Source organism: Apodemus sylvaticus, chromosome 11, assembly GCF_947179515.1.
Source record: "Apodemus sylvaticus chromosome 11, mApoSyl1.1, whole genome shotgun sequence".
NCBI classification, from domain to species: domain Eukaryota; kingdom Metazoa; phylum Chordata; class Mammalia; order Rodentia; family Muridae; genus Apodemus; species Apodemus sylvaticus.
In genome coordinates this window covers 76,652,444-76,676,355 of record NC_067482.1, presented here as the reverse complement: position 1 = coordinate 76,676,355, position 23,912 = coordinate 76,652,444, and the positions used below count along the sequence as shown (strand labels likewise).

Here is a 23,912-nt window from a genome sequence, read left to right as displayed (position 1 = left end):
GCTCCGCCCGTGCGCGGACTACAGAGTCCACAGAGCCACGCGGCGCGACGTCACCCTAGGCCCACCCTCTCCCCCCGCACGACTAACTGCGCGTGGCCCTACGGGAGTCGTGGTCCCGCCCCACACGCCCGGGCGGAGTCGCGGGCGGCTGGAACTACAGCTCCCGGCGTGCCCCGCGCGTGGCGTCGGGGGCGGGGTCCCAGGCCAGGGGCGCGCCGCCCGGGAGGGCGGAGTGCGGGGGGCGGCCGCCCGCGCCCCTCCCCCTGCCGCCGCTTCCCCCTCCCCCGACGTAAACTGGGATCCCTTTCCCCTTGTGTCCGCCATATTGGACTCTTAACTCTGGTCAGCGGCGGCACCGGGCCCGGTGGACTCGCGTCGCTCTCGGCAGCAGCCGCCCCTCAGCTCCCGCCCGCCCCGCCCTCCCAGCCCGGGAGGAGACCCCCGCGCCGCGCCCCCCGCCCGGCCGGCCGCAGCGCCCGCCGCCGCCTCCGCCTGCCCGCCGCCGCCGCTGCCGCCGCCCGCGGCCCGGCGCCCGCCCGCGCCCCTTCCCCTCCCGCCGTCCTCCGTCCCTCCCTCCCGCCATGAGCCCGGCCGACGCTAAGCGCGGGGCCAAGCGCCGGAAGAACAAGCGCGGTGGCGGCGGCGGCTCGGGCGGCGGCGGCTCGGGCGGCAAGGCCGGTTCGGCGGCGGCGCTGCGCGGCCCCCAGGCCCCGGGCCCCGGCGCGGCGGGCCTGCTGGGCGGCGCGGCGGCCCACGGGCCTCTGGGCGCGGGCGCGGGCGGTGCCGCCGGAGGCTACTTCGAGGTAAGCAGCGGGGGTCCGCGGGCGGGAGCGGCCGCCGCCCCCTCACGAGCGGCCAGGCGGGCGCGGCCGGCGGATAACGGGCCGGCGGCTGCCTAGCTGACAGCTCCTCCGGGGCGCGAGCGAGCGGTGCGGAGGGCGGCGCCGGCGGGACCCCCGGGGTACACGGACTGCGGCCTTGGGGCTGACTGAAAAGTGCCCCCTAGAAGTTTCTGGGCAACGCCTGGCGCGCCAGGGGCGCGGCTGTCTTGCCCTCTGTGCTTGCTGCTGTAGGCTCTCGGGAGCCGCCGGGGGTCTCTTTCCTCTGGAGTGTCAGCTGAGTATAGTCGCAGGGGTTGGGGTAACTATTTTTTCAGGTTTACTTACGCAGGCATGCGGTCGATGGACTGCTGTCGCTTTTATTCTGCTTCAGAAGATAGTGCTGGTACGTGGGATGCAGCTGGCATAATCGTTTCCATAGATTGGATTGGCCACCGAATGATTATGGGTTTCTCTCAAGTTGCGTTCTTGTAAGGTTGCTAAAACAAGTTAACCTTCTTTTCAAGATATCCACAGTGAAGAAACCAAAGCATTAAGGAGTATTTGAGTATCAAGTCATGAGGCAGAATTTTTTATTTTTAATGAAAGATTCGGAAATTTGTGTTGACAGAGTATGTATTGAGAGCAGTTCAAAAAATTGTTGGGTATAGGCATGGATTTTGATGCTTATGCTGTTGCAAGAAAGTGCAGTAATGTATGGATGCTTAAGCTTTCCTTATTTCCTGAGTGTTTTCTGCAGTTTTGGTGCATCTTTTGGAGCCTTCTTCGCATAGTATTGTTACATTTGATTAGCATCTGGGTTTTGGCCTTGGGCTTGAGTTTCTAGAGTTTGCCCTTTTCCTTGACTCTGGACAGCAAAGCGAGCTCTAGTTTAATATGATGTTGTGCTTTTTCTTTTTGGGACTTTGAGGGACGTCTTTGCTTCTACTGGAAGGGGAAGGTGGGAGGTCAGCCTATGCGAACGCTTTATAGAAATGGTGATAGCGGTTGCTGGAGCTGGAAGTGAGTACACCCATTTCTGTACATCTAGTGAAGACCAGTTGGTAACAAATAGAAGCCTCACTTATACCTCATTCTAGGATTTAATAATTGCAACTTAACATACTATTTACCTGAAATAGCTTGCTTTTTGTAGCTCTTCAAGCTCAGATAACCTTATGCATAGTTTTGGAAGAATTGTTTGTGTTGAACTATTATGCATCAAGAGTTTGGGCTGTAACCCACTATGAAAAACAATCATACACAAAAAAGTTCCATAAAAAGATTTCCAGTATTTTCTGGTCTTTGCTGTTCTACTCCATTTCCTTAATAAAATACTTGTTCACAGATTTCTCTGTGCATTATTGAATTTAGACATACATCATGTAAAAACATTGCTTTTACTGTATTTTAAACTTAAGCTGTCTTTAGTTTAAACATCTTTTTGTGTTTTCATCATATACAAAACAAGTCTTCATGGCAGTAGGACTAAAAATATCCTTGTAACCCCAGAGATCTTTTTTGTTTCGTTTTGATTTGAGACTGGGTCTTTCTCTATTTTGGCTGTCCTGGAACTCATTATGTAGAGCAGGTTGACCTGGAATTCAACAGAGGTCTGCCTGCCTCTGTCTCCCGAGTGCTTGGGTTAAAGACATCACCACCACACTCAGCTCCACAGAGGTCTTAATGCTACTCTGAAAACCCAGTTTCCATACAAAATGGTAAGCTTTTTGGGTACCTTATGTGGCACAACACAGGTATGTATAACAATGTCAGGTAACAGTGTGTTGGGCCTGTGTTTTTCAGAGAGAAGTCTTGAGGAGCTTTCTCTGCTCTTATAGGTCACCAAACCAGAAGGTGACTAAGAGAGGACTGTCCTTATCCTTAGGGAGTCCCAATCACATTGCTCTTAGTGCTGGGCACAGACCTGTAGGTTATACTGCCTTATTTGAGGTGCCTCCTGAGGCAGTTAGCAGATCTGTGGGTATGGATAACTTCTTAAAGAAAAAAGGGCAATGGGAGGAGGAGACCAGCATGTGAGATCATTGGTCTAGATAAACACTGGTGTCCAAGGCTGGGGCACAGGTTGCACAGATTTAAGTCTCTGAGCTTCCTTTGTGCACAGTGTCAGACCTGTACTTGCTCCTTACTGGGCACTCAGATCCTAGGATTAAGATTAAACAAATAGATGTAGGGAAGATTGTGAGCAGTATTTAGTGGCAGTCTGTAAGTGGATGTGTGGTTGTGGCCATTGTTATTTCAGGATGCTGAGCTGGGCTTTTTAAGCATCTGCTTCTGGATAATATGGATAAGTTGTTGTTTTGTTGTTTTCTAATTGTGAAATGGAGAAATTTGGATTCAGGTCTTGGACTTTAATTGTGCAATGGTTAGTCCACTCATTCAGTGAACAGTTAAGTGAAGCATATCAAGAGTGTATCTAATTATTTTGCATTTCTATTTTAAGATGATTTTCATAATGTTCATGATATATTAAAGTAGAAACGATTATAGGCGCTTATAGCATAGAGCTGTTTTTGTAAAATGTTGTGTGCATATAGATTTACATAGGAAAGTCTTGTCCATAAAGACTTTATAGTGGGCATTCTGAAGCTTATTCTTCCCTTTTCCCACATGCTTCAAGCTTTCCAAACTTATGTAGTGAGTATTATTCATGGACCAGGAAAGTGAATGGTATTATAACCTGAGACCACTAACAGCGGTTTTTTGTTTGCAGTAAAACCAGCAGAGGCTTTTTCTACCACCTTTTGGCACATAAATATTTTGGCATTAGGTACAGAAACAAACATTGTCTACATAATGAGAATTGTATTTTCTTTTCTTTTCTTTTTTTTTTTTTTTGGTTTTTTTCAAGACGGGTTTCTCTGTGTAGCCCTTGGCTGTCCTGGAACTCACTCTGTAGACCAGGCTGGCCTCAAACTCAGAAATCCGCCTGCCTCTGTCTCCCAGAGTGCTGGGATTACAGGCGTGCGCCACCACAGCATGGTGAGAATTGAATTTTCAAAATAATTATCTAACATTAAGTCATATATACTTGCAATACCCAGGATTCTTCTAGTATGGAAATCAACCTGTGTTATTAGCTGTTGGAATATCAGATTACATGTGACTTATATTCACACAGGGCTGGAATGGGGATTTAAGGTTATTTTTGTAATGCTGTGTAAGATTTATAAAAGGATGCCATTTAGGGTAGGGGTCGAAATAAGTTTTCAAGCTGAAAATTAAAGTCAGAGAAACTGTCACTGACTATAGGCATTTGTAATAATGAATCCCCTTTCATCCTGATACTAGGAGTGTAGCTAGCAATGGGTTAATGCCATCATGCAAGTGCATCCCAATCTTAGAGAGTATTTAGGGCTTGGTGTGCATTTGGGTCTTTGTAGAAGGTGAAGGTACACTTGTAGTTCATATTGCTTTAGTGATCTGAGGAAGTAGCTTGACTAAAAATCTAGAACTTGAGGTGCTTTAGGATGACTGGTTTAACTTAGACAGTTTACATTAACTACCATCCAGGCTTTAGAAAAAGTGCCACCACAGAGAGCCCTGTTGTGGCGGGTTTTTAGAGTCCTTCATGACGTTGTGAGTGTTCCCAGTGCCCTGTGCTCCTTCCTCATCATTCACATCAAGGTGTGATACCTGTCTTTGCCATATCTTTCACTTGTTTGTGAGTTTTATACAAAAAGGGTTGTTTTGTGGTGCAGTGCTTTGGCTCAGCTTTTCATTTGTGGTGGCTCCAGAGTAGGATTGGGTTTTGCTGTTGTTTTATATATGATGTACACTTTGCACGGTGGAAATTCCTCAGTCTGTCTGATCTAATGTGGATGGACATTGAGATTGCTTTAAGGCTGATGCCAGTGAGTTTATATTTCTGCGTGTGTCTTTTGATGTGCATGGGCACTGTTTGAATTGGGCATGTTTCTGGGAATAGAATTGCTGAGTATGTAGAGGTATGGCTTGAGGTTCAACTGATCAGTTTTTCTAAGTGATACTGCAGTAGGCTTATTTTGAAAAGTTAATGTGTAGCAAAATTATTTTTTGTCTTGGGAAACAGATGTGTTGTTGCTTGGATTGGTCTCAGATTTCTGAATTCAAGTGAGCATTCACTTTAGCCTCTCTGAGAAGATAGGACTAAAGTAGTGCCACTGTGCCCAGCTTTGTGATCCTAGTGTTGACCTTGGGGCCTTGTGCATGCTTACTACCTATCACTCAGTTCTGCCTCCAGCCTTGTTACTCTGATTTTTACACACATGGAGTCTCTTGAGGTTACTATGTCAGTCAAGGTACAGGACAGTTTGATTAATCAGAAACACACTCCTGTTATTCCTGTACATTTGTACTCTTCCCCCACTCCATTCTTGACACTCACTGTTACTTAAGAAAGAACAAAGTCTCATTATGTAGTCCTGGCTGTCCTGTATTTGCTTTGTAGTCCAGGTTGGCCTTGAGTTTAGAGATCTGCCTGCCTGTGCCTTCGGAGTGTTGGGATTAAAGAGGTGCATCACCACTGTCCAGCTCAGAACTGCTAATTTCTGACTGGATTGTTATTTTTTGAGTTTAGAAAGTTCTTTATAATTTTGGGTGTAAGTTTTTGATACCTGTGATTTGTATACATTTTCTTCTAATCTGTCTTTTGTCAGCAGTCATTAACACTTTTTAAAAAAAATAATCTATTTCGAAGATTTATTTATTTTAAATTTATATGTATGTGAGTGTTTTCCTATATGTAATATGTGCCTATCATGTGTGTTTGGTGTTCACAAAGGTCAAAACCTGGATTCCATGTAAGAGCAGCAAGTGTTTTTAACCCCACTGAGCCATGTCTCCAGCCCTAATAGTTATTAATTGGTGTTGAGATGAAAAGAAATTAACAATTTTGTTATTCTGAAAATTATTTTTGTTTTGTTGTTTGTTTTGTTTTGTTTTTGAGGTAGATTCTTACCTTGCTGACCACACTAGTCTTGAACACAAATCGGCCTGCCTCTGCTTCTTCCACAGTGCTGAGGTTAAAGACAGGTACCACCGTGTCCAGTTTGGATCATAGATTTGGTGTCTCAGCTAAAGACTGTTTTAGCCTCAGGTTTTGAAGGCCTCTCCCCCAACTTTCCCTTTTAAGCAATTTCATGTTAATGATGAGGTATTGATAAAGTTTGTTTGTTTGTTTGTTTGTTTGGTTGGTTGTTTTGAGACCAGGCCTCATTTTGTATTCTAGGCTGTACTACAATTGGAAGCTAGCCTGGGCTACATAGGGAGCCTTATCAACAAAAACCCAAACTATCAAAAACTTAATTGGTTGTATTTTTGTTGGTTATTCTGTACTCTTTATTCCATATTGTGCCTACTCCATAGCCAAAATATTTTGACTACTGTCTTAAAATTGATTCCTCCAATTCTAACAAGAGAAAATAGTTTTTCTTTGTTTCTGGTTGTTGTTTCTATACTTTTTAGAATCAGCTTGCTGATACCTAGAAGTAGTTTTTATTGGATTGAATAGAAACACCTTAAATCTGATCATAGACAGTTAATATTTTGAATCATCCAAAAGGTGAAATGGTAGCATTTTTTTCCTTATTTGGCTGTCTTTGTTTTCTTCAGTTAACAATTTCTGCATGTAACATGGAGATCATACAGCTTTTGTTGTTTCAGATGTGTGTGTATTTCTTTCTTTTTTTTTTTTTTTGTTGTTTTTTGGTTTTTTGGATTTGTTTTTTTTTTGAGGCAGGGTTTTTCTGTATAGCTCTGGCTGTCCTGGAACTCACTCTGTAGACCAGACTGGTCTTGAACTCAGAAATCTGCCTGCCTCTGCCTCCCAGAGCACTGGGATTACAGGTAAATGCCACCACCACCCGGCTGTGTGTATATTTCATTATTTCAAATTTTACTTTTTCAACTATTTTAAGTAACTCCTTTATTTTTGATCTAGAAATAGAACCCAGGGTCTATTCTGCATGCCACATGCTGATATTCTTGCCATTTCCTGACCTTCATCTCTCGCGTTTTAGCTCCGCGCCCCAACTTTGAAAATCTTGTTTTTCAAATTTTTAATTTTCAGTTACTCATTAGTCAGTAGGTCTGTTGGTCGGTCTATCTCTCTCTCTCTGTCTGTCTGTCTGTCTATTCTATCTATCTTTCTATCTATCTATCTATCTATCTATCTATCTATCTATCTATCTATCTATCTATCTATCGGGTTGCTTGTATAGCCCCAGGTGTCCTAGAACTCACTCTGAAGATCAGGCTGGTCTTGATTTAGAGATCTGCCTGCTTCTCTTCTGCCGTCCGTTCATCCATCCATCTTCTTATTTATTTATTGGGTTGCTTGTGTAGCCCCAGCTGTCCTGGAGCTCATTCTGTAGACCAGGCTGGCCTCGAACTCAGAAATCCTCCTGCCTCTGCCTCCCAAGTGCTGGGACACTTGGAACTAAAGGCATGTGCCACCACTGCCAGGCGAACCAAATTCCTTTATGGTCATAGTATATTCATTTTAAATTTCCAGTGTTAAATTTTTTTTTGTGGGGATAAAGAACTGTTACTGCTAGTATTGATATTTCAATAAGTATTGCTGTATCATGGTGTATGTTAATTTCTAAAAAGTTATATTGCTCCTGACTGACTTATCAGTATAATGTTAGCATTATAAATAAAGGTTGGAGTTGTTTTTTTTCTTGTCTTTTTCAGTAGTTTAGTGGTGTGATGGTTATGGTTAACCTTGGTTGTCAACTTGATATACATGGGAAGACTGAACCCCAATTGAAGAATTGCCTTCATCAAATTGGCCTGTGGGACATTTTCTTGATTGATTTAGGAGGGTTCAGCCCACTGTGGGTGGTACTGTCCCTAAGCAGTTGGGTTGGGTGGTATGAGAGAGAACCAGGGTGGATGATAGCTGTTTGACATGGGCATATTAGGCAAAGGTTAGTCACACAGATCAGTGTAACTGGGGACAGCTTAGATTCACTCTCTTTTTTTTTTTTTTTTTAAAGAATTATTTGTTGAGCCGGTCAGTGGTGGCACACGCTTGTAATCCCAGCACTCTGGGAGGCAGAGGCAGGCAGATTTCTGAGTTCAAGGCCAGCCTGGTCTACAGAGTGAGTTCCAGGACAGCCAGAGCTATACAGAGAAATCCTGTCTCGATAAAACCAAAAAAAAAAAAAAAAAAAAAAAAAAAAATTATTTGTTGGGCTGGAGAGATGGCTTAGTGGTTAAGAGCACTGACTGCTCTTCGGAAGGTCCTGAGTTCAAATCCCAGCAACCACATAGTGGCTCACAACCATCTGTAATGAGATCTGATGCACTCTTCTGGTGCGTTAGAAGACAGCACCAGAAGTGTACTTAAATATTATAAATCTTTAGACTGGAGCGGGCAGGGCTGACCGGAATGAGCAGAGGTCCTGAATTCAAATTCCCAGCAACCACATGATGGCTCACAACCATCTGTACAGCTACAGTGTACTCATATACAATGAAAAGTAAATAAATAAATAAATCTTTAAAAAAAAAGAATTATTTGTTTAATGAGTACACTTTAATGAGCTGTCTTCTGACACATCAGAAGAGGGAATCAGATCTCATTACAGATGGTTGTGAGCCACCATGTGCTTGCTGGGAATTGAACTCATGACCTCTGAAAGACCATTCAGTGCTCTTAACTGCTGAGCCCCCTCTCCAGCCCTTAGATTCACTCTTAACAACATTTCTGTATGCTGAATAGTGAGGTGAAACGTCTCCTGTGTTAAAAAGTGCCCTGGTAGCCAACTTTTTGTTTCTGTTGCCTGTTATGGCTGTTGTTTGTGTCCTGGCTGCCCAAGACGTCCCTTTAATGTCCTTGTAGTGCCTAAAGAGGTCTTTAATGATGTTACTCACTCTAGTCCTTGCTCCTTTTTCATTCCTGATAAGACATTCTGTATCAAATGCACTTAATTAAAACACTTAAGTTTGAGTTGTATATTAGCATAAGAGAGTACTGTTAGAATATCAGTTGTTCACCTTGGATCTTGCAACCAGCTGTAACTCAGAGCCAACTGACTGCATTGACCACCCCTCCCCCGTGTTTTGTGTGTGTGTGTGAAATTATAGAAAAAGATGGTTTTTCCAGGTTTAAAGTAGTACTAAGTACCTACTTTGACATTATCATGAAGTTGTTGAAGATTATAAGTCAAACTAATATAAGCTAGAGATTATCTATAATTTGCTTTTGTTCATTTTTAGTACTTGATTGACCCTAGGGCCTTGTGCATGATAGGCAAGCACTTCATCAGTAGACTGTATTCTCAGCACTCTATAACTTGTTTTCAGACTCATTGACTTTTTTTTTTTTTTTTTTTTTTTGATTTGTTTTTTTTTTGAGACAGGGTTTCTCTGTGCAGCCCTGGCTGTCCTGGAGCTCACTCTGTAGACCAGGCTGGCCTCGAACTCGGAGATCCTCTGCCTCCCACAGTGCTCGGATTAAAGGCGTGCGCCACCACCGCCAGGCTCATTGACTTTTTTCTTCCACTCTGGTACTGAGGATTGAACATAGCGTCTTATTAGGCAAGTTGTTGGCCTCTGAGATTGTGTGTGTGTGTTGAACTATATCATTAGTATCTCACCCTTTATTTTTCTAAAAAAAAATATTTGTGTTATTTTGTGTGCCTGCATGTATGTATGGCTATGTACCTAGTGACCACAGAGGAAAAGAAGAGGGAACTCTCCCTCTGGAACTAGTTATGGTTGGTTGTGCTCAGGTCCTCTGTAGGAGCAGCCAGTGCTCTTAACCACAGAGCCATCTCTCTAGCCCATTATTTTACTTTTAAAAATTTGTGTGTGTGTGTGTGTGTGTGTGTGTGCGCGCGTTAAAGGTAGTGTAAGCTACCATGTGGGTGCTGGGAATTAAACTCATGTCCTTTGCAAGAGCAACCAGTGTCTTAACCACTGAGCTATCTTCTTAGCTCTAAAATTAATTTTTAAAATTAAAATTACCTTGGGTTACTTCTAGCAGTTTATGGTATTGCTTGTTCTTTCCTTATTAAGTTTTTTATCCTCATGTATATTCTTAGATTGTTATGTCAATGAAAAACATTTTTTTCTTGAATATTTTGACATTATTTACTGTTTGGCTTGGTTTGTTTTGGCTTTGAGTTTTTGAGACGGTATTTCTCTATGTAGTCCAGGCTGGTCTTGAACCTCCCATCTTCTGCTTCCCAAGTACTAGAATCACAAGTGTGTGCCACCATACACAGCTGTAAGATTTTTACATGTGTATGTAATCATAAGTAAAAGACATGAATGCCTTCCTCTAATACTTTCTACCTTTTTTTTAATTATTTAGAAAATTGTTTATTATATGTGTGTACATGCATATTCAACAGCATTTGCAGAGATCAGAAGACAGCTTTCGGGCTGGAGAGATGACTGCTCTTCCTGAGGTCCTGAGTTCAAATCCCAGCAACCATATGGTGGCTCACAACCATCTGTAATGGGATCTGATGCCCTCTTGTGTGTCTGAAAACAGTGACAGTGTCCTAACATCTATTAAATAACTATAAATAACTAAATCTTAAAAAAAAAAAAAGACAGCTTTTCTTCCATTAAGGAATATAGAAATGGAACTCAAATCATCAGGATTGTTGAGCAAGCACTATTATTACCCACTGAATCAGTTTGCTGAATCGGTTTTAAGACATCTTATTTGTTGAGACAGGGTCTCACAGAACCTGAAATTAGCTAGACTGACTAGCTGGTTAGTGAGTTTCTGGGATTTACCTATCTCCCATTGCTCAGTGTTGGAGTTATAGGCACACTCAACCATTCCCAGTTTTTGACCTCTGTGCTGGGAATTTGAACTCAGGTCTTTTTACTTGAACAATAAGTGGTTTTACTCACTAAGTCATTTCCCTAGCCCTGTTTTTTTTTTTTTTTTTTTTTTTTTTTTTTTTTTGTTTTGTTTTGTTTTGTTTTATTTTGTTTTAATTAAAAGAAATTTTTTTGTATGAGCATTTTGCCTTCATAGTATGTGTCCCATGTGCATGACTGGTGCATATGAAGGTCAGAAAGAAGCACAGGATTCTCTTACTAATGGATGGCTGGGAACCACCAAATAGGTACTGTGAACTGAACCCTGGTGTTCTATGTGAGCAACAAGTGCTTTTAACCTTCAGGTCATTTCTCCAGCCTCAGAATTTTATTATTATTATTATTATTATCGTTATTGTTATTATTATTATCATTATCATTATTATTTTGGTTTTTCGAGACAGGGTTTCTCTGGCTAGCCCTGACTGTCCTGGAACTCACTCTGTAGACTAGGCTGGCCTCAAACTCAGAAATCCGCCTGCCTCTGCCTCTCAAGTGCCGGGATTAAAGGCGTGCGCCATCACTGCCTTTAATTTTTTTTTTAGATTTACTTTTTATTTTCTTGGTGGCACATGCCCTTTAACCAGGCACTTGAAGATAGAGGCAGGAGAACTCTGAGTTTGAGGCCAGCTTAGTCTATATATTGAGTTTCAGGTTAGGTCTTCTTGAGCTGGAGTTAGAAGCAGTTGAGGGCTACCCTGGGTGGGCATTGGGAACCAAACTTCTGAGCCATTTTTCCACCCCACCCCCCAATTTATTTATTTAAGTATATTTTAAATGATTTAAATAATTAAAAATATATTTTAAATATTTATTTAAGTTTATTTTAAGTATAAATAAGAGTATATTCTTATTTATTAAGTGTTTTCTCATACAGAATTTTATTACATAGGTAAGGATAGTCTACTACCCATCGTGTGTGTGTGTGTGTGTGTGTGTGTGTGTGGTTTTTTGAGACATGTTACATAGGTGATGGTGACCTTGAACTTTGATCCTCCTGCCTCCACCTCCAGTGCAGAGATTACAAGGCAGTGCCCACCACTTTGATTCTATTTGGTGCTGAGTAGTGAACCCAGGGCTTTGTGAATGCTAAACAAACTTTCTGCCAGCTGAGCTCTAACCCCCGGGTTTTGTTTTTTGTTTTTTATAATTTATCAGTTTGGTGTTTTGCCTGCATAAATGTGTGAGGGTGTTGGATTCCCTGGAACTGGAGTTTGAGATATTTGTGAGCTATCATGTGGGTGCTGGGAACTGAATTCTGGTCCTCTCGAAGAGCAGCCAGTACTCTTGCCACTGAGCCATTTCTTACACTTGTTATTTTGGAGTTATTTTAGATTTATGAAATGGGTAATTCCTGTAATATTTGAACCAGAGGCAGGAGGATTGCTTGAATTTGGAAGCTTGAGGCCTGAGGCCAGCTTGGGCAACACAGCAAAACTTACAAAAGAAAAAAGACGGGAGAGTGAATATACAAATAAAGAAAACTTGGATTAAAGAAATAATTGTAAAAATTAAGTTTATGGGAAGCTTATTAATAGTTTGTGTTCCCTTCAGTCAACTTTCCCTTTATATTTCTCTTTTATAAAAGAGTCTCCCAGCCGGGTGGTAGTGGCGCACGCCTGTAATCCCAGCACTCTGGGAGGCAGAGGCAGGCGGTCTGAGTTCGAGGCCAGCCTGGTCTACAGAGTGAGTTCCAGGACAGCCAGGGCTAGCCAGAGAAACCCTGTCTCGAAAAAACCAAATCCAAAAAAAAAAAAAAACCTAAAAAAAAAAAAAAAAGAGTCTCCGGCCAGATGGTGGTGGCACATGCCTGTAATCCCAGCACTTGGGAGGCAGAGGCAGGCAGATTTCTGAGTTTGAGGCCAGCCTGGTCTACAGAGTAAGTTCCAGGACAGCCAGGGCTAGCCAGAGAAACCCTGTCTCAAAACCAAAAAAAAAAAAAAAAAAAATAACACCCCCAAAAAGAGCACTGACTGCTCTTCCGAAGGTCCTGAGTTCACAACCATCCATAATGAGATCTGATGCCCTCTTCTGGTGTGTCTGAAGACAGCTACTGTGTACTTACATATAACAATAAATAATTTTTTTTTTTTAAAGTCTCAAGATTGAACTCAGATCATCAGGCTTGCTAAGAAAGAGTTTTTACTCACTGAGCCATCTCATTGTCTGATGTCTTTTATTATTTATTTTACTCTATTGTGCATATGATGTGTGTGTGTGTCAATGTTATTACGTGAAACATGTGTGAATAGCCACTACACCACTTTAACAAGGACACTCCTCCTAATACTTCCCAAAAACTTTATTGACTGAGGACTAAATATATGAATATATGGGTGCTGTTTTTATTCAAGTCACCGAAGGGTGTTTTTAATATGTCCATAGGTTCTCTTGTCTGCTTTTAGTTAAACTGATTCTCAGGGTACAAGTTATCTTAGTTAGGGTTTCTATTGATAGGATGAAACACCATGACCAGAAATCAAGTTGGTGAGGAAAGGGTTTATTTGGTTTACACTTCCAGATTATAGTTCATCTGGAGGAAGTTAGGACAAGAACTCAATCAGGGCTGGAATCTGGAGGCAGGAGCCAATTCAGAAGCCATGGGGGGCTGCTGCTTACTGGCTTGCTTTAACATTGTTTGCTCAGACCCCTTTCTTACAAGAACGTAGGACCACCAGCCATGTGGTAGCACTGTCCGGTGGGCTAGGCTCTCCCCCATTGATCATTTCCTAACTGAGGAAAAAAGCCTTACAGTTGGATCTTTTAGAGGCATTTCCTTACCTGAGACTCTTTTCTGATGAATCTAGCTTGTGTCAAGTAGACACATAAAACCAGCCAGTACAAAAGCCATGGGTTGAAGATGCTCCTATTAGTAAAAAATGAAACACGGGCTCATTTGTGCAGAGCCTACACACTTTCTTCACAAGATGCTTATTAGCTGTGTGAAATTGTGAAAATAATTTAAGTAAGACTGATAATCTACTTCCAAGCATGATTTGAAATACAGCTTTATAGCGACTTTAGTTTTTTAAGATTTATTATTTATTTATTTTATGAGTATGGGTGTTTTGTCTGCCTGTATGTCTGTGCATCATGTGCATACATTATCTGATGTCAGAAGAGGGTGTCAGATCCTTTTGGAACTGGAGTGATTGTGAGTTGCCATGTGGGTGCTGGGAATCAGAGTTCTTAACCTACTTAATCCAACTCTGCCTAATACCCTTGAGAGATGGAAAGTGTAACATTTATAGTTGGCAAAATGTTTAAAAATAAGCACCCAGAAGTTAAATACCACCCATAACTTTTGCAGCATTTCTAAAGTTATGTTATTCAGTGTAGTCACTAGACTCTAGGTTTTATGAAGGTTTGTTAAAATGGCTCAAAGTTTCTAGCTTTTGTCTGTGTTTGGTGGGGTTCAGTTGTAGAAGCTGCTCTGCCTGGTGAACATAGGCAGAGAGCTGGTTGTTTACAACAGTTCTGGAAGGTCTGCTGAACCGAATCTCTGCTAGATTTCAAGAAAGGCCTCCAGTACAAAAGTGTAGTTCTTTGCTGTGGAGTAGTAGAGTCAGTGTGCAACATTGCCATACCTTTCCAGAACTGTGGGACATAGTGGCCATCTGTCATTGGGAATATGGTTTCCAGCAGGAGCAAGAGTGGGCAAGTGGCAGAAATAATGCATAGAAGCCATGTGGCAGCAACATAAGTACATTATTTTGTCAGCAAACACTTTTGGAATATTCATAGAAACATTGGCAGAGATGAGAAAACAAATGATTGAGAAGAAATTTTGGAAGATTGCTTTGAGATGATGAAAGATAGGTGTTTACAATAAGAGTCAGCCTTGATTTTGATTGATTTGTGCGTGATAGAGTATACAGATAGATTTTTTCTTTTAAGGATATGTGTTTTTTGTTTTATTTTGTTTTGTTTTGTTTTAAGGACAGAGATTTTGAAGTTGTTTCTTTGATAAACAAGATTTTATGTCCCAAACTGGATATTTGTGGTGATGGAACAGCCTTTTTTTCCTGTGAAGTTTCAGAAAGAGAAACTGGCAAAGCTTACACTCCAGTGAGACAGAGAGGTGCTGATAGCAGCGGGTTGGGTTGGGAGACTTGGAGGGAGTCGCAGTCTTTGTATTGGTTTATAATGAGGGGATTGGGGATTGTATTTGGCATGATATGGATTTTCTGGTCATCTTGTGACCAAGTAAAAAGCATTTCTTGTTTTGATTTTTTTTTTTTTTTTTTTTTTTTTTTTGGTTTTTTGAGACAGGGTTTCTCTGTGTAGCCCTAGCTATCCTGGAATTCACTTCGTAGACCATGCTGGCCTCGAACTCAGAAATCCGCCTACCTCTGCCTCCCAAGTGCTGGGATTAAAGGCGTGTATCACCACTGCCCGGGTTTGAATGTTTTAAAAAATTTATTTATTATTATATGTAAGTACACTGTAGCTGTCTTCAGACACACCAGAAGAGGGCATCCTATCTTATAACAGATGGCTGTGAGCCACCATGTGGTTGCTGGCATTTGAACTCAGGACCTCCGAAAGAGCAGTCAGTGCTCTTAACCACTGACTCATCTTTCCAGCTCACATTTCTTGTTTTGAATATGTGTTTTTCTTTTATATGAAGATAATTCATCTAAATTTGCTTACTTTTTCTAAGTGGTTGTCAGTAGAAAGCTACCTAACAAGTTCAGTATTTTTTAAAAAATAAATCCTTAATCTGTCTTCTCAAGAAGAAAGCGCCATTTTAGCAACGAGTAAAAAATTGCTTACTGAGAAAACTTGCTGTATTGAGTATTTTGAAAGGGATGTATGGAACGATCTCATTGTGTGTGTATGTGTTTGCTAAGAATAATGTAAATAATTACTGTGCTATACTTATACTAGGAAATGTGTTTTTCACCTGTTTAAAGGCTTCTGTTGTGCAGTAAGGTTTTGAATCTTTTTTGTTAAAATGGAAAAATGTGACACCTTACTATGTACGAAAGAACAGGGATCTTTTGTGCAGATGTAAACTCATTTCATTGAATCTTAACAAAAGCCCTGAATAACTGAGGGGTGGTATAGAAGAACAGTAGTAGATGCAGCTAGTGATATCTATATCACTATGTGCAATTATATGTAGTTCTATATGTTTTGAGAGGGACTGATGTTTTCAGAAGACACTGCCAATAAAGCTGCTAGTTGAATTTGACTTGTTCCCAATATCTGCTTCTCTCCCTTTTCTTCTCCTCTGTTAGTTTTTAAAAATAATTATTTGTCTATATGAGTACACTGTAGCTGTCTTCAGACACACCAGAAGAGGGCATTGAATCCCATTCCCATTACAGATGGTTGTGAGCCACCATGTGGTTGCTGGAAATTGAACTCAGGACCACTGAGCCATCTCTTCAACCCCTCTCCCCCCCTTTTTAAATAGTATTATTATTTGTGTGTGGAGATGTGGGTATGTGTGTGCTACAGCATGTGAAGGACAGCTTAGTTCTCTTCTTCAACTATGTGGGTCCTGATTGAATTCAGGTTGTCAGCCTTTGGTAACAGCACCTTTACTTTCTGAGCCATCTCCCCTCCCCTTTCTTTTACTTAGCATGTACTTTACCATTGAGCATAACGCACCAGACTCTGTGTGTGTGTGTGTGTGTGTGTGTGTGTGTGTGTGTGAGAGAGAGAGAGAGAGAGAGAGAGAGAGAGAGAGAGAGAGAGAGATTATTCATAAATTATGTTTTATATCAGTGTGGGAAATGTAGGTGCTCTTATGGATTCTCTTTTGCTTCACTATAGTGCAGTATGTTATGTGACCTATATATGCATGATTCAAGTTCTCCAGAAATTCAATTGTCTGGGTGCCTTTGTGACTTTCTGATCAGTCCCATTTGTCCTTGGGCCTGAGCTTCCTCACTTTGGCAAAGAGGCTTCCACCAACTACCAGGAACACTTAATTGTCCATTCCTATCCTTGTCTCATTTGCCTTTAAAATCCTAGCATCTTCAGGGCCTGACTTGACTCTGTCTGTTCTGATCCTTCTTACCAAAAAGTGAATACCTTTGTTCTCTATACATATTTATTGTTCTTTATGAATGCAGAAAGTATGGTACACTGTTTTTCATGACTTAAACTAATTTTTGGTAGGCTTAGAAGGTTTCTTAAATGCTATTACCTCCCTTCTAACACCAGAGGTAGTAGAAAAGAAAGGTTAATAGAGCAAAGGAGGATGTGGGCCTGTTTAGAAATATTTCCTTGGGGCAAATTCACTCTGCATTGTCAGGATATCAGCAGTTTAGTTCACACAAATCAACAGCAGCAGCTTGATCCACTCGAAAACGTCATTCATGAATCAGCAAAGGCAGTACTCACAAACACCATTTACGAATCAGCAATGGCAGGTCATTCTAGAAGAAACTGTAAGGTTTTGCCAGTTGGCTTAATCCAAGGAAGCAGCAAGAAGCTGCCGAAGGCCCAATCCACAGAAGCAGCAAGAAGTCACCAGAACACCACTAGAAGTTTTTTGGTGCATTTCTCTCTATGAAGTCAAGACAATCAATGACCAACAAAGAATGGTAAGGTGTACCACTACCATCCAGTGTCTTCAGTGCAGACCAGTGTCATCAAAGCCCAACGATGACAAGGCGTACCAATATCATCCAGCATTGTCCACTGTCCATTTGGCTAAATTTATATGCTTTCCAAACATGTGTTTTCTCAAACATCTCCTCTAGAAAAACATTACATGCTCTTTTCCAAGCTACCTCCAGGAAAACACCAAGTGTCTGTTCTTAGCAAAATGTCTTCCCATGTGTTTGCTTCAGCAAAAACATCTCTCATCAGACAGTTTCCAGAAAAATACCACATGACACAACTGAGTCTCCAAAGAAACCAAAAATTTTCACTTCAATTTCTTTTCTTTCTTTCTTTCTTTCTTTCTTTCTTTCTTTCTTTCTTTCTTTCTTTCTTTCTTTCTTTCTTTCTTTCTTTCTCTCTCTCTTTCTCTCTCTCTCTCTCTTTCTTTCTTTCTTTCTTTCTTTCTTTCTTTTTTTCTTTTTTTTTTTAAGACAAGGTTCCTCTGTATAGCTCCTGCTGGAACTCTGCCTGCCTCTGTCTCTGGAGTGCTGGGATTAAAGGCATGCACCACCACTGCCCAGATTAAATTAATTTTTTTCAGTTAGCATAAAAAATAGTGGATTTTATTATGACACTCTCTTCTCTCTCTTTTTTAAAAAAGATTTGTTTATTTATTTTTTTTAATATTTATTTATTTATTATATGTAAATACACTGTAGGTGTCAGATCTCTTTATGGATGGTTGTGAGTCACCATGTGGATGCTGGGATTTGAACTCATGACCTTTGGAAGAGCAGTCAGTGCTCTTAACCGCTGAGCCATCTCTCCAGCCCCAAGATTTGTTTATTTTATCTGTATGAGTACACCATTGCTCTTAAAGACACACCAGAAGAAACCCCATTGCGTCAGAATCCATTACAGATGGTTGTGAGCCACCATGTGGTTGCTGGGAATTGAACTCAGGACCTCTGGAAGAGCAGTCGGTACTCTTTAACCATTGAGACATCTCTCCTGCCTGACACTCTTCTTTTTTTCCCCCCTCTTCTCAACAGGGTTTCTCTGTGTAGCCCTGGCTGTCCTGGAACTCACTCTGTAGACCGGGCTGGTCTTGAACTCAGAAATCCTGCCTCTGCCTCCCAAGTGCAGGGATTAAAAGCGTGCGCCATCACTGCCCTGCCCAACACTCTCTTCTTATATGTTGTCATCATACCTTGTTTGTGATCTTTCTCGTATCCCCCTTCCCCTCCCCCTCCCTTTTTTTTCTGGTTCCTTTTTCTTCCCCAAATAGTCCCCTTATCTGTTTTCCATTTTTCATGTTATTTGAGTGTGTGTGTGTCTAAGTCTACAACACTGCATATGAATGAAATACACTATAATATAAAGAATTAGCATTTTCTTTGTATGTTTGTTTGTGTGTGGGGTTGTTTATTTGTTTATTTGTTTTGTTGTTTTTGATAGGGTTGCTCTGTGTAACTCTGGCTGTCCTAGAACTCCCTCTTGTAGGACTAGGCTGGTTTAGATTTGCCCGTCTCTGACTCCAGAGTGCTGGGATTAAAGGCATGCACCGTCACTGCCTAGCTATGAATTAGAAAATTTTAAAGAAGTTTCTTTCTTTTTTTGATTTATTTATTTATTTTATGTTAGTGCACTGCTGCTGTCTTCAGACACACCAGAAGAGGGCATCTGATCCCATTACAGATGGTTGTAAGCCACCATGTGGTTGCTGGGATTTGAACTCATGACCTTTGGAAGAGCAGTCAGTGCTCTTAACCACTGAGCCATCTCTCCAGCCCCCTTAAAGAAGTTTCTTAAAGAATTATATTTGGAGGGTAGACATAGTCTACAGTGTGAATTAAAGAGTTCAGCAATATATTTGTGATTTTTCTTTTCAGTCATAGTGAACTGAAAGATTTTATAAAACATGCAGGGCCAGCATATGAGGTGTGCCATGGTCACCAGAATTTATAGCATGTCTTGTGTCATGCTATTTTACCCTCAGAAAATGTTCTAAGCAAATGGATGAGATGAGGGGACAGCCAACTGTAGTCCACAACTGTAATGCAAGAGAGTTGGCTTATAATGATGTGGATTAGTTATAAGAAATAATTATTGTAGCCGGGCAGTGGTGGCGCACCCCTGTAATCCCAGCACTTTGGGAGGCAGAGGCAGGCGGATTTCTGAGTTCGAGGCCAGCCTGGTCTGCAGAGTAAGTTCCAGGACAGCCAGGGGCTACACAGAGAAACCCTGTCTCGAAGAAACCAAAAAAAAAAAAAAAAAAAAAAAAAAAAAGGAAATTATTGTTGAGAGAAAATCTCATATAGCGCACATTGCCTCAGACTCCCTGTGCACCTAAAACTGGCCCTGAACTCTTTATTTTCCTGCCCAGCACCACTTTCGTGTTGAGTTTCTATGACTGTATTACCACCTCTAGCTTAATTATAGATTTCTTCCTAAAGAACATTTTTGTTTCTAAAAGGCACCTTTAATCCCAGCACTCTTGGAGGCAGAGGCAGGCAGATCTCTGATTTCAAGGCTGGCCTGGTCTGCAGAGTGAGTTCTAGGACAGTCCGGGCAACACAGGGAAACTCTGCCTTGGAAAACCAAAAATAAAGAAGATTGTGTGTGAGCGCACATGTGTTTGAGGAGGTCAGAGGCATCGCCTGAAGCGAGAGTTACAGGTAGTTGAAAGCTGCCTGATGCGCGTGCTGGGAATTGAACTCCCAAGTCCTCTGCTTTTCCACCTGCGGTCATGTTTCCTGAAATGAGACTCTGAGGCTCCTTATTTGTGAATAAATGCTTAGGGCATAAGCTTGGGCTTGTTCCCTCTGGCTTGTAATTTAATTAACCTGTTTAAACTAGTCTAAATTATGCCACATGGGTAGCTACCTCACCTTTAGTTTCATGGACCATCTCCATCAGCATTTGGGATGAATCTACTTCTGCATCTGACTACCCAAGAATCTCAATCTCTCTCTCTCTCTCTCTCTCTCTCTCTCTCTCTCTCTCTCTCTCTCTCCCTCCCTCCCTCCCTCCCTCCCTCCCTCTCCCTCCCTTCACCCCTCCCTCCCTCTCTCTCTCTCTCCCTCTCTCTCTCCCTCCCTCTCTCGCTCTCTCCCTCTCTCTCTCCCTCCTTCCCTCTCTCCCTCCCTCTCTCCCTCTCTCCCTCTCTCTCTCCCTCCTTCCCTCTCTCCCTCCCTCTGTCCCTCTCTCCCTCCCTCCCTCCCTCCCTCTCTCCCTCTCTCCCTCTCTCCCTCTCTCTCCCTCTCTCCCCCTCTCTCCGTCTCTCTCCCTCTCTCCCCCTCTCTCCGTCTCTCTCCCTCTCTCCCCCCCCCTCTCTCTCCCTCTCTCCCTCTCTCCCTCTCTCCCTCTCTCCCTCTCTCGGTTTTTAGGATTTGGTTTTTTCAAGACAGGGTTTCCCTGTATAGCCCTGGCTGTCCTGGAACTCTGTAGACCAGGCTGGCCTCGAACTCAGAGAACTCAGAGATCTGTGTCTGTCTGTCTGTCTGTCTGTCTGTCTCTTTTGGTTTTTTGGATTTGGTTTTTTCAAGACAGGGTTTCCCTGTATAGCTCTGGCTATCCTGGAACTCACTCTGTAGACCAGCCTGGCCTCGAACTCAGAGATCCGTCTGCCTCTGCCTCCCAGAGTGCTGGGACTACAGGTGTGCACCACCACCGCCTGGCGAATCTTTTTCTCTCTTGAATGTCCTACTTCCTATTTCCTGCCTTTTGCTAATCGGCCATCAGCATTTGATTGACAGGTGATGCTTTCACACAAGAAATTCTCTGTGTATTTCCCCCATTTAGTTCAATAAAAGACCTTTTCTCTTGTAATAATAAATTATATACAATAATAACAATTATGAAAACTATTAGGTAAGTTTTACATTTACAATGTTTAGTCCATGCTTATTCAGCAGCTTTGGAGAAGGTATTCCACTATCTTGGTGAGTTCAGAGTCACAGCTTGGATTACCAACCTAAAGCATCTTCTTACACTTAAAACCTTTTTTTTCAAGATTTATTTATTTTATGTTTATGAATGCTGTATCTGCAGTTACAACTGCATGACAGAAGAGGGTATCAGATCCCATTATAGATGGTTGTGAGCCACCATGTGGTTGCTGGTAATTGAACTCAGGACCTCTGTAAGAGCAGCCAATACTTAATCACTAAGCCATCTCTCCAGTCCCCCTTAAAAACATTTTCTTAAATCCTAAACAACTTAAACTTATATGTAAGATTATAACCCAATCTGAGACCCGAGAAAGAATAATACTATCTGAGTATGCAGGCAAGTAACTTCCAAAACTATAGAAATGACAGAGAAAGCTGGCTGCCTCTACAATCCCCAAAATTTCTCGGTTGTTGGAGCATCATATTCAGCCTTCTGGCCCAGTATATGACAAACTTTTTTGCAAAGGAGGAATTATGAAGGATCTTGTCCATGTAAACTTGGCTGTCGACTTTCCTGCAGCCAGTTTGGATAACATACTGTCAGCAGTTGAAGCAAGGGCAATTTCTTTTTTTTTTTTTTTTTTTAAAGATTTATTTATTTATTACATGTAAGTAAGTACACTGTAGCTGTCTTCTGACACACCAGAAGAGGGCATCAGATCTCATTACAGATGGTTGTGAGCCACCATGTGGTTGCTGGGATTTGAACTCAGGACCTCTGGAAGAACAATCAGTGCTCTTAACCACTGAGCCATCTCTCCAGCCCAGGCAAGGGCAATTTCTTGTCCAGTGTCTAGCTTGCCACTTTTGGAGCAAACCCTATATGGAGGTTCTTCAATGCTCAGCATCTGCTTTGAAGTAGAATGGGGGTACTGCCAGGAGCAGACCTGTCTCATTGTCAAAAAAGGGCTTTTAATAAGTTATCTTTAAATACCATTTTCTGCAGATAACTGAGGTTTTTGAAGACCATCTATTTATGTATAGTATATCTGAATTGTTTCTAGCTATTTACTATCTGTTTAACTTTGGAAACATATTTCTGTAATTACCTAAACTAGTATCTTACATGACCATAGGTCTGACTATCTGACTACTGACTTGCATTTTTAAATTATCCTAAGCAGTTTGTACTAGAACTTAACCTTGGATTGTTAAGAATTACATAGCTATAATACCTTTAAAAAGGTTGCTACATAGTATGTTGTAACCAAATATAACCTTAATTTTATATCAGTATACAATCTAATCTATACCTTTTTGGCTAATAGAAATGCAATGTAATTTAAGAGTATATTCAATAAACTTCCCTTTATTCCTATTATTCCTATTCTCCCCCTTTTTGGTTGTTCTTTCTCCACACTTTTCTCTCTAACACTAGATAGGAGAGAAAGAAGGATAGAGGAAAGAAAAAGAAATCCCTGAATCCCTTATTATATTTCCTCCTTGGCCAAGACCATTAACTTGTAACCTACCCTTTTAATTGATGACAAACATCCATCCATGAATATTGAATGATAAAAAACCATCTACCCCATCTTTTGTGAATGAGGGCATTGCTCTCTTAAAATTGCTTTCTGGTGATTTGGGGTACCATTCTCCTTTTGCCTGTACACCCTCCCCCACCCCACTTTTGGATATTGGTCAGTTTGAAGAAAGATAGCTGTAGCATTTGTTGTCCAGACTCTGTATACTGAAGAAGTTCAGGGCTTAATTGAAGTTCTGACTGGAACAGTCTTATGATGCTAGATAATCTAGCCATTTTGAAATTGTGCTAGATGCAGATTTTTTGAGGAAAAAAACATCAAGGCATTGTAAGGGTAAGATCAAGCAGGATGTGGAATAAATATGTCTCAGCATTTGAGCATCCCTGAGGGTGAATCTTGTCAGGGTTGCTTTGACTTTCTTTGTGTCTGTAAACCTGTAAACTCTCACAGATAATATACATTTCTGCAATAACATATATGTACTGTACACTGTGCACAATTTAGTTAAAGGTGATAATTGCTCTCTGTTCAAGCAGGTAAGGCATTTGTCTTTATAAGTTAGTTTGGATTATAAAACCAAAGCGTAATTAAAATTTTCATATATGATGCTATTTGAATGAATGGCATGGTAAGTCTTGAGGATTCTCTAGCCAGTATTTATCGGCTATGCATAGCTGAAGTTCTGACTTGAGATATTTTCCTGTCTCGGCTAGTCTTAGAGCTGTTCCCTTGAGGGATCAGCAAATCATGTTACAAGTTTTGATTTAAACTTAATATTTTTTCTATGACTGTTTATATTCAGGCTTTAATTTTCCTTCCTTCCTTCCTTCCTTTCCTTCCTTCCTTCCTTCCTTCCTTCCTTCCTTCCTTCCTTCCTTCCTTCCTTCCTACCTTCCTTTCTCTTTCGTTTTTTTTTTTTGTTTTTTTGTTTTTTTGTTTTTTGTTTTTTGTTTTTTTTTTTGATTCTGGTTTTTCTGTGACAGGGTTTCTCTGTGTAGCTCTGGCTGTCCTGGAACTCACTCTGTAGACCAGGCTGGCCTCGAACTCAGAAATCTGCCTGCCCTCTGCCTCCCAGAGTGCTGGGATTACAGGCATGTGCCACCACCGCCCGGCTGTCTTTCTTTCTTTCCTTCTTTCCCTCTTTCCCTCTTTCCCTCTTTCCCTCTTTCTTTCCCCTCCCTCCTTCCTTCCCTTCCCTCCCCTCCCTCCCCTCCCTCCCTCCCTCCCTCCCCTCCCTCCCCTCCCTC

General features: G+C 41.6%; 1 protein-coding gene across 6 annotated transcripts in view; it reads left to right on the top strand.

Moving 5' to 3' along the window:
* The first annotated feature begins 311 nt into the window (after positions 1-311).
* Positions 312-23,912, top strand: part of Fam193a (family with sequence similarity 193 member A) — a 120,595-nt gene continuing 96,994 nt past the window's right edge. For 5 of the 6 annotated variants that reach the window (XR_007980218.1, XR_007980216.1, XR_007980217.1 and 2 more), the window contains exon 1: positions 312-803. Coding sequence is in view for 1 of the 6 variants with exons in the window: in XM_052198961.1 (XP_052054921.1) it covers positions 582-803 (222 nt within the window). In the remaining 5 variants the exon portion in view is untranslated. The remainder of the gene's footprint in view (positions 804-23,912) is intronic. The other variant, XM_052198961.1, reaches the window with a different exon arrangement.